Source organism: Orcinus orca, chromosome 11 (genome assembly GCF_937001465.1).
Source record: "Orcinus orca chromosome 11, mOrcOrc1.1, whole genome shotgun sequence".
Lineage (NCBI taxonomy): Eukaryota > Metazoa > Chordata > Mammalia > Artiodactyla > Delphinidae > Orcinus > Orcinus orca.
Window position 1 is genome coordinate 9,353,447 of NC_064569.1, and position 14,933 is coordinate 9,368,379.

Here is a 14,933-nt window from a genome sequence, read left to right on the forward strand (position 1 = left end):
GTTTATCCCTTATTTTCTTTCCCATTGGGAAATAATCAGCTTTAGGACAAAATTACTTTCTTTTCCCTTAAAAAAATGCATTTCAATTTCTCATACATTCTTTTACTGAAAACACACCTCCTACTTTCCTTGCATACTGAAATGTTTCCCTTATTATTTTAGTACCTTTATATACATATATATTACAAATTTTAACCATCAAAAACCTTAATCTCTAGTGAAAACCAAGAAGTAAGCAATTGTGAACATACCAGAATTTCCTGACTGGCCAACTTATGAATATATTCTATAACCTCTAGAAATATACATCTCCTCATATTATAATTTCTTTCCTCGTTGTGGTACAAGACATGTGTCTAATAAACCCAAACATCTTTAGTTTTTCTCTCACAAGAAGACAAAAGTAGGTAAACTTAGACTTGTTTAACAATTAACATTCCAGTATTTTATCTTATTTGAAATGACCTAGATATTCCATAAATTTCCATCATTTAACTTAATTTAATAGCAAACTTAAGTTAATAGCAAAACTCTATAAAGAGTTTTAAGTTACCAACACCTGGAGAGATGATTTTTAAGTAGACATTCGCAAAACATAATTATTCCCAAAGAGTTGATCCAAAAAAACTACTACCTCATTTACATTTAGTTTACTTAAAAAGTTTCATCATGTCAAGTTATTTTCTTTCCTGACAAATTTTGTAACAGGAATAACAAAATCTTATTGACTCTCAGTAAACCTAGGTATAATAAAAGTATTCTACTTAATGCTGATGACTCAAAAGACATGCCTATATTAAACCAATAAACTTTAACTTTAATACCAAAAATTAATTTAATACTAAATATTTCCCAGATCATGTGAAACTAAAATTCATCAGGTTAGTTTCTAAGTCTGAAAATTTATGTAAGTGCTTACCTTCCTTTAAGCCAATTAAATAGAGATCATTTACAAATTAATTTTGGTAATATAATCTAGAGGTAAAAACATATCATCTCTATAATGTACACAGACATCCATCCATATAAACACAGACCTCATTGTTTCCTGCTTGAGTTAAAAATCTCTCTTTTTCCTTTTTTTTTTCTTTAGTCTCAGGAATTGGAGATGGTCAGATAAAAGTTTGAGAGCCCAATTAGAACATTTATATCTCAAAGGCACAGGGAGAGAAATGCAAGTTCCTCCTAGAAAGACTGCTTCCTCTCACAGGATATGAAAAAAAAAAAAAATTTAGAATGTCAAAAGAGCTCCATCCTCATCATTTTTCTCTGGAGTCTCAAGAACACCATGGCCACCGGAACTGAGGGTGGTCTAATTTTGTAGGATGCATCCTAAAGGGCTATTTTTAGGAAATGAACTTTTGTTTCTCATGTCCACCAGTCAAAACACTGCACCTTCTTTAACACAATATACACTCACACACAAATATACACTCACACACACCCCCTCAAAATATAAGCCAAACGAGTTCCAAAAGGCTCAAAGCCAAACCAATTCCAAAAGGCTTACTTTGATACAACAGTATAAAAAGGCTTTGCATAAGGAATTTCATACCATTTTCCTTTCCTTTTACAAAACAGTTCTACTTGAAAGATCATGTTATAAATTAGAGAGCCATTAGGGCCCATTGTTCTCCAGATCCTAAGAAGCAATGAGGCCAAGCAGTATTAAAATGAAACACTTTTTTCTTTCATGGATGCATAACTGAAGATCTCCCAGTTTTGCAAAACAGACCCTAAGGATCTACAAGATATAACAGAGTTCTGGTCACCCATCATAAATTATCCATGGCTGGTACTGTCAGACATTCCCCAGGCTGTGTGCCAAAAAAAACAAACCAATGCAATGGGGTCCCTTAAGGTCACACTTCCCTAACTTGAGAATGAGAAGCCTCCTCTTACTGTCCCAGATGGTGGTGTATGAGTCCTGGTCCGAACGGGAGATTCCCAGGTACAGCCCCAGGTGGTGCTAAATGGCCAGAGAGACTCCTCAGTTCAAAAGGGAAAATCCAATTAAAGCAGTGCTCTGCTCAGACACTGGAGTTAAATGACCAAGTCCCAAACCCAAATGGAAACTTCCAGTCAAGGTAACACAATAATGAAGAATACCCTGGTATCATCACACACAAGACTCCTCTACTTACCAGGTACCTCAACCTTCAAATGCCTTGTTTCCTTTACCACAAATATCAAAAGCGCGCTGTGCGTCGATGACACAGAGTCAGTGGCAAGCCTCAGGGCTGTCCTTGAAACGAATGTGCTTAGGCAGCTGCTGGACAGAATGAGAGCTGCCACAAGCCAGGGTTTGATGTGCCACAGGTGAGACACCCACATGGGATGATGAGTCCCTTTGTGGTCACCAAATCCAACTAGGATCTGCTGGTAAAGCCAATCTACTGACACGGGGTTGTGGTGAAGGAAAGTACAGCATTTATTTGAAGGGTATCGAGCAAGGAGAACAGGCAGTTCATGCTCAAAAGATCTAAACTCCCTGATGGCTTTCAGGGAAGGGTTACTAAAGGCAACATTTGGGATGAAAGATGCAAGGTGCATGATTTCTTCTAATTAGTTGATGGTGAGGTAAGAGTGGTGTTTCAGAAATCTTAATCATCAACCTTCTGATTCCAATCTTCTCAGGTCTACATACTTGTGGTCTGCATGTTGTCACCATCCTCCAGGCAGGGAAGGGTATCTTAGTTTTGCTGAACAACTCAAAGATATGTATCAGTTATGTGTATCCTTTGAGGAGGAAATAGGACTGTCTTTTATCACTGAACTACTGTTTAAACTATCATTACTTTTCTTGTTTGCTTTACCTTTGTTTCTGTATGCCCTCACTTCCCTAGTTAACTACTTGTGCCCACTTTTTGGAACTCAGGGAAGACCTAGGAGACTAAAGCTTTTTGCTACAAACAAGAAACAGAGAACACAGAGGGGCTTTGGTACCTGGGAAGGCCCTGCAGGGCTCTGCTCAGTTTCAATCACACCTTTTCTTTGACACTCCTCAATCCTGAGGAGAACAAGGGCAAGACAAGAAAGGGAATAACGTTTTAGATAGAGAGGTTAATCGAACTCGGCAGGCGAATTTGGTTTTATAATTACTGGACAAAACGCAAGCATCTCCAGGACCATACAATTAGGTAATCGCAGAGCGGAAGCTTTTGGTAGAATAATCAAATCAAAAAGCTCCCTTTGATTATCAAAAGATAATCACTTTTGTCTGCCATACAGCTTTTATGGTATGATAGGCCTTGTGTTGTCTCTCTTTTGAGAGCTATAAATTCCTTTGGAATGCAAAGCAAGACCAGAGAAGGGGCCAGGAGGAAGGAGGCATTACACAGGGATCTACACAGAACAGGATGCTGCATAGCTGTTTGGCCTCCCTATAATACTATTCATTGCCCAGAATGCTTGATGTACAAGTAGCTCTCTGGAACAGGTGGTAGAACTGGCTGATTGAAGAGTCAAGGTTCAGAAATCTATTAGAGACGAATACCAACAAATACAGAGAATTAATGACTTCAAACATGTCTTGGCAATTAATTAAAATGGAACAGAGATTACAGTCTAAATCTCAATTCAGTGTCCTTTTCCCTGCACCCACTGCCAACCGTCTCTGATCAAAATTTTACACTAGAATTTTCATACTTCAATTGGGCACTTCCTGTCAAGGTTGGTCATTAATCAGTGATTATTTTGTGTAAAAAAATGGGATACTTCCCACAGCACCTGGTGCACAGTAAATGCCGGTTAAATGTTAACAAGTGTTATCCTTTATTTTTAGCCTCTTTATTGGGGAAGACTGGCTTTATATGGTAATTAAATCTGAATTTACAAATGCAAATCTCAGGCAGAAAATTTTCTGGGGTGGAAGATGGATTGTGCAGACTGCACGATGGTACAAATGAATAGATCCAGAGGTCTGAAACCAGTACAGGGGAGGAAAGGTATCTTCTAAGTTCTCTACTGGGACCACTGTAACAAAAGAGATTAAGAATAGAAAAGCATACAAATGTGTTTGTTTTACGTGACATGGGAGCCCTCATAAGGAAATGAAGATCCAAAAGATGGTTAAACCTGTTCTTTCACTGGGTTTGATGAAGAGTGGAAAGTCATGGAAAGATACGATAGGGCAGAGTATGAGCTAAGCGTAGTAAACTGGGAGAACTCAGCAACGCCTGTTCAGATTCCTCAGTGTGTCTTTCTTCCGGATAAAGGGAGGGCACCTTTCACATGATGGTTTATACCTGCTTCACAGGAAGGTCAGAGAGTCCTTCCTGAACATCCCATTTCTCAAATTCCTTCAGCTTAAAATATTCAACATGCCAAGGTGCCATACTTTGGGGTAGTGTGTCCTGAACACTGAGAATACTAATTCATCCTTTGATTTAAATTTACAGAAATAATGCAATCACATACAAGGCAAAGAATTAAAATTAAAAAGATTGTGGGCTTCCCTGGTGGCGCAGTGGATGAGAGTCCGCCTGCCGATGCAGGGGACACGGGTTCGTGTCCCGGTCCGGGAGGATCCCATGTGCTGCAGACCGGCTGGGCCCGTGAGCCATGGCTGCTGGGCCGGCGCGTCTGGAGCCTGTGCTCCGCGGTGGGAGGGGCCGTAAGAGTGAGAGGCCCACGTACCGCAAAAAAAAAAAAAAAAAGATTGCAAAACCTTAGCTGAAAACCTATCTGGGGAAAGAACCCAAAACAACTCACTGTATTCCCTATTCATTTTTTAATGGAAGTATAGTTGATTTACAATATTATATTAGTTTCAGGTGTACAACATAGTGATGAAATATTTTTAAAATTATAACCCATTTAAAGTTATTATAGAATATTGGCTATATTCCCTGTGCTATACAATATATCCTTGCAGCTTATTTATTTTATACATAGTGATTTGTATGCCTTAATCCCCTCTCCCTACCTTGCCCCTCCCCCTTTCCCTCTCCCTACTGGTAACCACTAGTTTGTTCTCTATATCTGTTAAGTCTGTTTCTTTTTTTTGTTATATTCATTTGTTTCATATTTTAGATTCCCACATACAAGTTATAGGATACATTATTTGTCACTATCTAAGCATAATACCTTCCCTCCAGGTCCATCCATATTGTTGCAAATTTCACTGTTTTTCATGGCTGAGTAATATTCCCTTGTGTGTCTGTCTGTGTGTGTATACACACACTACATCTTCTTTATCCATTCACTTGTTGGAAATGTATGCTGCTTCCATATCTTGGCTACTGTAAATAATGCTGCTATGAACACTGGGCTGTGTCTTTTTGAATTAGTCTTATCACTGTTTTCCTTATTCTACAGCACACCTTTAAAATCAGGCAAACCAACCATAGTTCTGCCTTTCCTTTCTTTGACTCAACTGGCAACAGCACAACTTAAATGATTTTTGTTTCCCCTCCAGAGAAAGAATGCAAGGGGTCAGCAAAGAAGCCAAGGTAAGCTTATTTTTTCAAAAGCATCTACTAAGGAAAGACTTTTACATTAAAACTAGGTTTCCACTAAAAGCAGAATTACCATATGATCCAGCAATCCCACTCCTGGGCATATATCCAGACAAAACTATAATTCAAAAAGATACATGCACCTCTATGTTCATAGTGGCACTATTCACAATAGCCAAGACATGGAAACAACCTAAATGTCCATCGACAGATGAATGGATAAAGAAGATGTGGTACATATATACAGTGGAATACTACTCAGCAATAAAAAAGAACAAAATAATGCCATGTGCAGCAACATGGATGCAACTAAAGATTGTCATACTAAGTAATGTAAGTCAGAGAGAGAAAGACGAATGCCATATGATATCACTTATATATGGAATCTAAAATATGACACAAATGAACCTATCTGTGAAACAGAAACAGAATCATGGACATAGAGAACAGACTGGTGGTTACCGGGGGGAGGGGGTTGGGGGAAGGATTGAGTGGGAGGTTGGGGTGAGCAGATGTAGGCTTTTATATACAGAATGGATAAACAACAAGGTCCTGGGCTTCCCTGGTGGCGCAGTGGTTAAGAATCCGCCTGCCAATGCGGGGGACATGGGTTTGATTCCTGGTCTGGGAAGATCCCATGTGCCGCGGAGCAACTAAGCCCATGAGCCACAACTACTGAGCCTGCACTCTAGAGCCAGCGAGCCACAACTACTGAGCCTGCGCTCTAGAGCCAGTGACCCACAACTACTTAAGTCCACGTGCCTACAGCCCATGCTCCTCAGCAACAGAAGCCACCATAATGAGAAGCCCGCGCACTGCCAACGAAGAGCAGCCCCCGCTCGCCGAAACTAGAGAAAGCCTGTGCAAAGCAACGAAGACCCAACACAGCCAAAAATAAAAAATAAATAAAATAAATGAAAAGAAACAGAAAAAACAACACGGTCCTACTGTATAGCACATAGAACTATATTCAATATCCTATGATAAACCATAATGGAAAAGAATACTAAAAAAAGAGAATATAATCACTTTGCTGTACAGCAGACATTAACACAACACTGTAAATCAACCATACTTCAATTTTAAAATATACTGATTAAGGAAAAAAAAAAAAACCACTTGGTTTCCATTTAACCACCTGATGTTTGAACTCAACTACTGCCTAATAAAAAAGCAGCTTCCTCTCTTCCTATCAAACAGTAAACTCAGACTAAAGCAGGGATCCGGTAGTTTTGAGCTCTCAATGGTTTTTCCATCCACCCTTCTGAGTTCTTAGATGAGACTCTTACAGTAAAAGACAGATTTATAAGGGGGGGAAAAAAAAGACCAGAAGTTTATTAACATGTATACCTTAGGTATACATAGGAGATACCCAGAGAAAAATGAGTAACTCCTTAAGGTGGTTTAGAATTCAGGCTTAAATACCATTTTAACAGGGAAAGGGGAGAGAGGACGTAGGCCTCTTAAGGGATTATTAGGAAAGATGAATAGGCCTTTAAGAAATACATAGGAGATATGATAGTTTGTGACAAAGTTTGTTTGGCCAACGTGTCCACTTCTAGTCTCCTATCCCATGACGTCAATCTTCCCTGGTTGATAAAACTCTCGGGGAAGGGATTTATGATTCATGACAATTGTGTTGCTTTCAGATGATCTGTCTTTAGGCAGATAAGGGGAATTCAGAGACAGCTTTTCTCTGCATATGCTGGTTTTTAAGTGCCTACAGATCAAAATAATCAAGATGCCAAAGCGGCATATTTTGCAGTGGTATATTCTGCTATCCTTCAATATCATATCATATTGGGCTCTGCACCAGGAAAAGCAAGTTCATTTTTAAAGATAATTTGGAGGAGGAGAAGGGGGTGGCTCAGAGGCCACATCAGGACTCCTTCTAGGAGTTTATAAAAACAAGAGCAGGGCTTCCTTGGTGGTGCAGTGGTTGAGAGTCCGCCTGCCGATGCAGGGGACACGGGTTTGTGCCCCGGTCCGGGAAGATCCCACATGCTGCGGATTGGCTGGGCCTGTGAGCCATGGCCACTGAGTCTGCGCGTCCGGAGCACTCCGCAACGGGAGAGGCCACAACAGTGAGAGGCCCGCGTACCGCAAAAACAACAACAACAAAAAAAGAGCAATCAGAAGCACAAATTGTGAAACTGAGCAGGACCCTGTGGGGCCCTCCTGAGCACAAAAGCCCTCCTATCTCCTGTTTCTTGTTTGTAGAAAAAGGCTTTAGTCTCCTAAGCCTTCCCAGAGTTCCTACTAATTAGGGAAGAGAGGGAATTCAGAAACAAAGGAAAAGCAGTTAAGCAAGAAAAGCAATGATAATAGTTCAGTGGTAAAACAGAATCCTAGTTCCTTCTCAAGGGATATACCTAACAACCTGATGCATACCTTTGAGCTGTTCTGTAGAAACTAAGATTCCCAGCCCCCCAACCCAAGTAGAGAATGGTGACTGCATGCTACCCACAAGCATGTAGAACCCAGACTGGCTAGAACCACAAGGTTAATGATAAAGACTCCTAAAACACCACTCTGTTACCTTACCACCAACCAATCAGAAGAAAGTCAAGCACCTTGCAGCTCTTACCCCAAATGCTGCCTTTAAAAAAACTCTCTCCTGAAAGCTATCAGGGAGTTTGGGTCTTTTGAGCACAACTGCCCATTCTTCTTGCTTGGCACCCTGCAAATAAATGCTGTACTTTCCTTCACCACAACCCGGTATCAGTAGATTGGCTTTGCTGTGCAGTGGGTAAGCAGACCCAACTTTTCCTTATTCTGTTCCCAATCACAGGTATTGTCAGCATTGCACTAAGCAACAGCCGTTCTCAAACCTCTCTTCCAAAGTTGTATTTTATTTGAAATGCAAACAATAAAGGTGGGTTTCGTTGTGTCTGAAACACGACATTCATATATCATAGCAAAGCACAATCAACTGTTTTAATTTCTTGCTGAAGAAATGACACTTGTATTTTCCACTGTTTTATTATAAAAATCAACATTTCATTTGTTACAACTCAACTTATTGTAATAATCAAAAAGGGGATTTATACAAGGTATTTTTATACAGTTTAAAATTAAAGCACTTATTTTACAAAAAGGGGGAAGTGAATAGTGGACAAGGGCTGACCAAATGTTGGTCATTAAAATATAAATACATCCTTGCAAAGCACCATCGTACCAAAGTCCATGAACAAGAAACACCAGCTGACTTTAAGACAATGACGAAGATTAAAGCTTAAGAAAAAATTTAAAAACACAGAGGATAAAACATCTGAAAGCAGCACCAGATCCTTCACTTGCAAATAAGGCTAGTCCAGCTTAAGCATCTCAGTATCCTCTTTACTCTTATTATAATAAAATGTCCTCAATGAAGCCCAGATACTTAATTTCATGTAATGTTAGGTTTAATCAGACTTTCTTTGCTTTATTTTCTTTTTAATATTCAATATTTAGGCATTGATATTTAGAGAGACATATACATAGAGATCTATCTATCTATCTATATTTATCTATATCCCTGCCCTTATATTTGATTTAAAATTTTTTTTTAATAATTAAAAAAACTTCTTTCTTTTAAAAAAAGAATGGACAGTTAAGCAAAAGCACATTGTATAATTCTTTGGTGTTAACTACTGGGCAAACCCTAAGTAATGGGAAATCTAAAAGTTAGTTAGGGCTATATTCCACTTCTGAGTACAAGATATCATTTAGTTTGTAATTCTACCTGTAAAGTCATGATCATTTTTTTCAGCAATAACTTAAGAATGGTTTAAGAATGCCTTATGAAAAAAAACACCAAAACCAAAAAACCAGTAAAGTTTACCTTGACTGAAGAAGGGTGAAGTCAGTAATTTCATTCTAAATCATCTAGATTAACCGAAGAATCTACCTCCCTCTCCACTCAGGTATAGGCTTAGTTTAACAAAAGGCAGAATCCAATCAAACAAATATCCTGAGTATACGGTTCACAATTTAAAAAATCTTTTAAAATTATAACAGTAAAATGCTATGCTTTAGGGTCCAAAGTCCTTTAAAAGTTTGAGAATTTGAAAAGCTAAATTTTGAGCCTATTGTGAAATGATGCAATCCCAGAAGTCAGAAACCAACCATATGCTACTAGTACTTTGTAAAATCATCTGTTATTTCTCTTGGTTCATTTTAGGTTTGGGATAAGGAAAGGGGTACCAAATAAAATTAAATTTCTTGAGTTTAAGAATTCTGAGCACATGTTTTAAACAATGCTTGATTATGAACTTCTTTAAGACTCAGTCCATGTCTACACTCAGTGTACAGTCTCATTTACTGATGCTCAAACATTTGTCAGCCATCTGATAATCACATACTCATACCCACACTCCAGACATACTATTCATGTCATTATTCAGAATGAAGTACTGCGCTTATTAAAAGTTTGACGTACTTGGGGGGCGTGAAAAGGCCAAGATTTTTGTTCCTGAATCTTGTTAGATGTGTAATGGCAATAACCAACATGCTACTTTTATGGCACGCAAATCAATGAAGTGGCAAGCTTCCCCCTGCAAGAGATAAAGCAATTTTAAAAACTGCACTTTTGGGCTTCCCTGGTGGCGCAGGAGTTGAGAGTCCGCCTGCCGAAGTCGTGCCCCGGTCCGGGGATCCCACATGCCGCGGAGCGGCTAGGCCCGTGAGCCACGGCCGCTGAGCCTGCGCATCTGGAGCCTGTGCTCCGCAACGGGAGAGTCCACAACAGTGAGAGGCCCGCGTACCGTAAAAACAAAAACTACACTTTTAAGAATCTAGTCGAGGCACAGGACTTGACAGAGAATCAATAGCAGCAGACCTCTCACAGAGCCAGGCTTGCTTAAGGCAAGCCTTTCTTTTGTACCAAAAGTAAACAGTCTCTGTACTATGATTACTGCTATCAGGTCATATAAATATACAGTTCATTAAGGGATTAAGTCACAGTTACTAACCCTACATGAAGTATTCTTCATTAATGAGCTTTTACAGCAAAACAAAAAAACTTTCCCTCCAAACTAACTGCTACCTAATACGGATGGTGGCGATTTTTATACCTTAACAATGTCTTAATATCAAATGAGTTGGTTGTATACAAATGATTGACTTTGGAGTATTTTTAAATGATGAAAACATATAATCCTCAATCATCTTAAAATTTTACTGCTCAAAAGCCCCCACCCCCAATTACTGGCCAATATTAGATGAAAATGTACTGTAAAGACTTCATTTCTAAATACATATCAACCCTTTAGAATAGTTGTTCTCAAACTTATTGAAGGGTCAGATAAGCTCTTGGTGGTATATCACAAAGTATTTTTATATTAAAATTAAAATAATGATAATTTTCTGTTAAACATATAATATCTCATGATATGCTAGTTAGAAGAGTTATAACAAGTGTCAGAGGCATAACACAATTTCCTGAAAGAAAAATTAATATTGAGAAAATTCTATGCCTTAACTGTTTTTTACATTGTGAATATGCCATTATCTGATATAAGCAACAAAATCCTTTGGGCCACTGTTCAGAAAACCAGGGCTCTGCAGAAGCCAAGTTCAAGATTATAAAAGCTCAGAATTATAAAAGACCACTTCAGTGAAGAATAGCTTACTACAGGGCACAGAAAGCATGCTATGCTGAAGTTCAATTCTCAGATAATTTTAATGACATCAGTAAGTGGGCGTACTTCACGTCATACAATCACAATGAATACTTTTGCATTTAAGGAATATAATGAAATTTTATTCATTGCCCCCCAGCATGGATGATTCTAGCAATACTCCAAATTCAAAACACTTTTTCCCTTTTTCCCCTGATTTGTGCTCTCATATATTAATTTTTTATTTTCCAATTAAAGACCTTGTGTTTAATAATCAAGATAGTCTACTTTTAAGCTTAACTGTCCATATAATCTGAGGGTCAATAAATCTTTCCTGAATTTTGACAATCCTCTCGTTTGAAAGGTACTCCCCAAAATGTTAAGCATCCATCTCAAATACCAAGAAAGAGGATTCTGAGATTAAGCTGAACTGCCTTCAAATAATTTCAAACAAATTGGCACACAAATTAGTATTTTGCAAGAAGAGGCCATTGCCATCGCAGTACAAGCACTTGAACTGAGATATAACAAGGCAATATTCTTCTTAGTTCATTATAGTGCAAGTTTCCACATGGGAAGCCCACCAGATAAAGATGCACATTAAAAAATGTAAACATATAGAATTCTCAAATTCTAAGTGATACCCAGTTATTGCTAACCTTTCCATCTTCATTTGAGCATCAAGCGCCCTTGTGTGTCACAGAACGCAACTTCAATGTCCATTTTGTTAGAACTTGAGCACTCTGTTCCATCAACAGGAAGAGTTAACACTCGTCTGACTGAAATGCAAGATACTAATGGATTACCATTTATTTATACGTAAAATCAAGTGCACCTGACTCATATAAGGTACTCCCAATAATCTAAGCATTACTCTGAAACTGTGTTTTTTTCTCTTTAAAAAGATTACTTAGGTATATTTTTAAATTGCTTAAACAGTTAGTTCACCTCTATCAAAATTCTGAATCCCTTCTTCCACTGTTTTCTCTTCAGTCCTGAAATCCAGAGAGGCCTCAACAAAACAGAATTAAAAAAAAAAAAAAATCATTCGATAACAACTGACCAACATCTGTTAAGGTAAAAATACATTAGTTTAAAAACACATTCAACTTTAGCAGAGAAATTCTGGAAACATGTAAAAAGCAGGAAACCAACTTCTGGCAAGGTGGCAGAGCAGTGCTAGAATCATTCCACAGGTCAGCCCTGATAGCTGAAGATGAAGCAGCCCCAGTACCACACGGGTCAGGCAGATTACATAAGAGCCTTCCAATATTCCCCTCCACCCAAGTTCTGACAGCTGAGAAGTTAATAGTTTGCCTTCTCATGTAATCCATATTGTTAAATTTGTTAAATCGTCTTAATCCATCATGGAATAAGAGAGAAGACACATAAAAAATATATGAGGTGATTATAAGAATAATTCATGGATAATTTGAAAACAATCTAACATTCACATTAGGTAACAGAAAGATATTAAACTCATGTCACACGTTAGAAGAGGTATGTATGTAGAGATCATTCTGAGAAAAATTGGCCTAAAGAACATGAAAATGTCACCAACAGTTAATAAAGGGAAAACCCAACGATAACAAAAAAATTCTCTTTTTAAATAGATTGTCTCTAACCGGAACATATTTAAATGGTTTACTAGGAAAGATACATATAAAAATGATTTCATATTGTGATATTATATGCTGAAAGTACTGCAAGGATATATGATTAATTTACAACAAAAACTTAATGGTTAAATTTGTAACTCTTAAACGTTTTCTATATGTGTTGTACAAAGACATTTTAATGAGCATTAAAACAATCTTGGAAGTAAAGAGGAGCAATAACATGTCTAACCTTTGATCATTATGCGAACACAGCAGTCCAAATGAAGAGCTAAGCTGACTGGGGTATGGAGCTAGTAGAAATATTAAAATGAAACCTTAATTAGAAAATTCCATTTTATCAATCCTCAGATAAAAAACTGTGAATAAATTATGGTATTTTGGCAAAATACCCTACAATACTGCTAGGGGAGGAAGCAAGGTGAAAACACCCAGGGAAAAAAATTAATATATGACAGAGGGGTGAGTTTTAAGGTAGGGATAGAAGACTTGCACAACAAACGGCCCCATAGCATCTTACCAGACAGCTGATCTCTCCCACAACAGCAGCACCCCAAATGGATTTTTATAAATATCTATTTTCCTCGATAAAACTGTTGGATTCCTAGAGAAAACAAAGCCCTTTATCCAAAGTTAGTATTAATTCTTTTTTTTCCTTTCATTTCTTAAATCTGCTGGCCTTCAAATGTTAGTTAACATGAAGGCCATTTGGCTACTTCCAAGTATCTATAGTTTGCTGCTCTGAGATGGACTTTAATTTTTTTTCTTCTGTTTTTTTTTTTTTGGTATCAATAAAGCCCAGACATTCCTGGTCAGTGATGCCTTTATTATTCCTGTTTCCTTTGTACTCAGTCACTTCACTGGGTTTAAGGCATGCTTTGTGTATTTAGTTTGCAAAAATAAAACTTTTAGTACAAATTTATTTTTTATACAAATTTTTATGGCACAAGCAGCAAATGTGCTGTTTTAAGAAAATATATAAATATCTTTTCCTTCTGTACAAATATCTCCAGTATGCCCTAACCCATTTATAATTTTTATCTGTACATGGTCTGCCTCACCCTTCTCGAAGAGCTCCCTCCCCCCCTCCAGATCTCAACCGATTTCGTGTTTACACTTTCGTGTGGGAGGCAGTCAGAGGAGGAGGGCCCCTCCTCAGGAGGAGTCTGTACAGGGAGAGGGCGGCGGTGGGTAGAGGTGATGAGAGTAGCTCCTCTCTGTGTATGGAGAAGGTGGGCAGCTTTCATAGTTCTCTTCTGCGGACAAGTACTGGCTTCGGGGCGTGGGAGGCGGAGGCACAGGCTCTGAGTCATAGTTCAAGTCACTAGTGTAGCCCTTGGCTGTGGCCACTGAGGTCATTATTCTCCGGCTGGGAGCGTAGTCACTGTCACAAACATCTGTGCTGCAGGGTGTGGTGGGTGGTGCAAAGTGCCGGTAACTGTGCGGCCTGTAGCTGGCATAGGGAGAAAATCAGGAGAGGCTGAGTCAGGCTTCTGGAGAGGTGGTTTTCTCTATCAGAATACAGAGGTATTAAACGCAAACCTCACCTGCAAGACGATAAGCTACTACAATTTAAGGCTGAACCAACCAAGAGGCAGTTTTCCATGGCAGATTGGAGGAGGAAGATAGCATGTGTTTCATATTTGTAGATAAAATGTGATTAGAGGCAATTAAAAGTGGATAGAATGGGAATGCAGAGGTGAACCCATTCTAGCCTCTGGGTGTGCGCTTGTATCTTTAAGTTACCCTGTATCATAGAATAAAAAAGAACTATTCAAAGTTGTATTTAATGGTCATCTTTGGAAAATCAGTTATACATTTTGGATTTAGTCTATAGAGTGGACCTCACCAACTTCTGCCTCTCCATGATCTGTGAGAAGAATGGGTCTTTATTATCTTACATTACTCAAACATGTTAGCATTCTCTCAATACTCCTTAAACGATCTATGATTTACCTGATGAATAATTTAATGATATCTGAAGACTTCACTCTCTCTTTACAACTCAAATACTGTACAAGCGAGGCTGAATTTTGGTAGACAGCCTAAGGAGCTTATCTATCCCACTATTATTACTATCAGCAAAGGAAAATTGCTGTGGTTTGGGGGAAGGAGTGTTGATTCCCTGTATGTAGACAAGCATATTGTCATAAGAGTGGCTCTAACTGAACATCAAAATGATAAATTCTAGGTATCCATACAGGACCAGTGAATTTTCTAATACGTATTTCAGAGTCCTAATTTATTTTTTACGCCTT

General features: G+C 38.4%; 1 protein-coding gene across 3 annotated transcripts in view; it reads right to left on the reverse strand.

Annotated features, from left to right (window-relative positions):
* Positions 1-13,427: 13,427 nt before the first annotated feature.
* LRP6 (LDL receptor related protein 6) overlaps positions 13,428-14,933 on the reverse strand; it is a 173,075-nt gene continuing 171,569 nt past the window's right edge. For 2 of the 3 annotated variants that reach the window (XM_033408194.2, XM_004281142.4), the window contains one exon: positions 13,428-14,128. In XM_033408194.2, coding sequence (XP_033264085.1) covers positions 13,831-14,128 — 298 coding nt within the window. In that variant the 3' untranslated portion in view covers positions 13,428-13,830. The remainder of the gene's footprint in view (positions 14,129-14,933) is intronic. The other variant, XM_033408195.2, reaches the window with a different exon arrangement.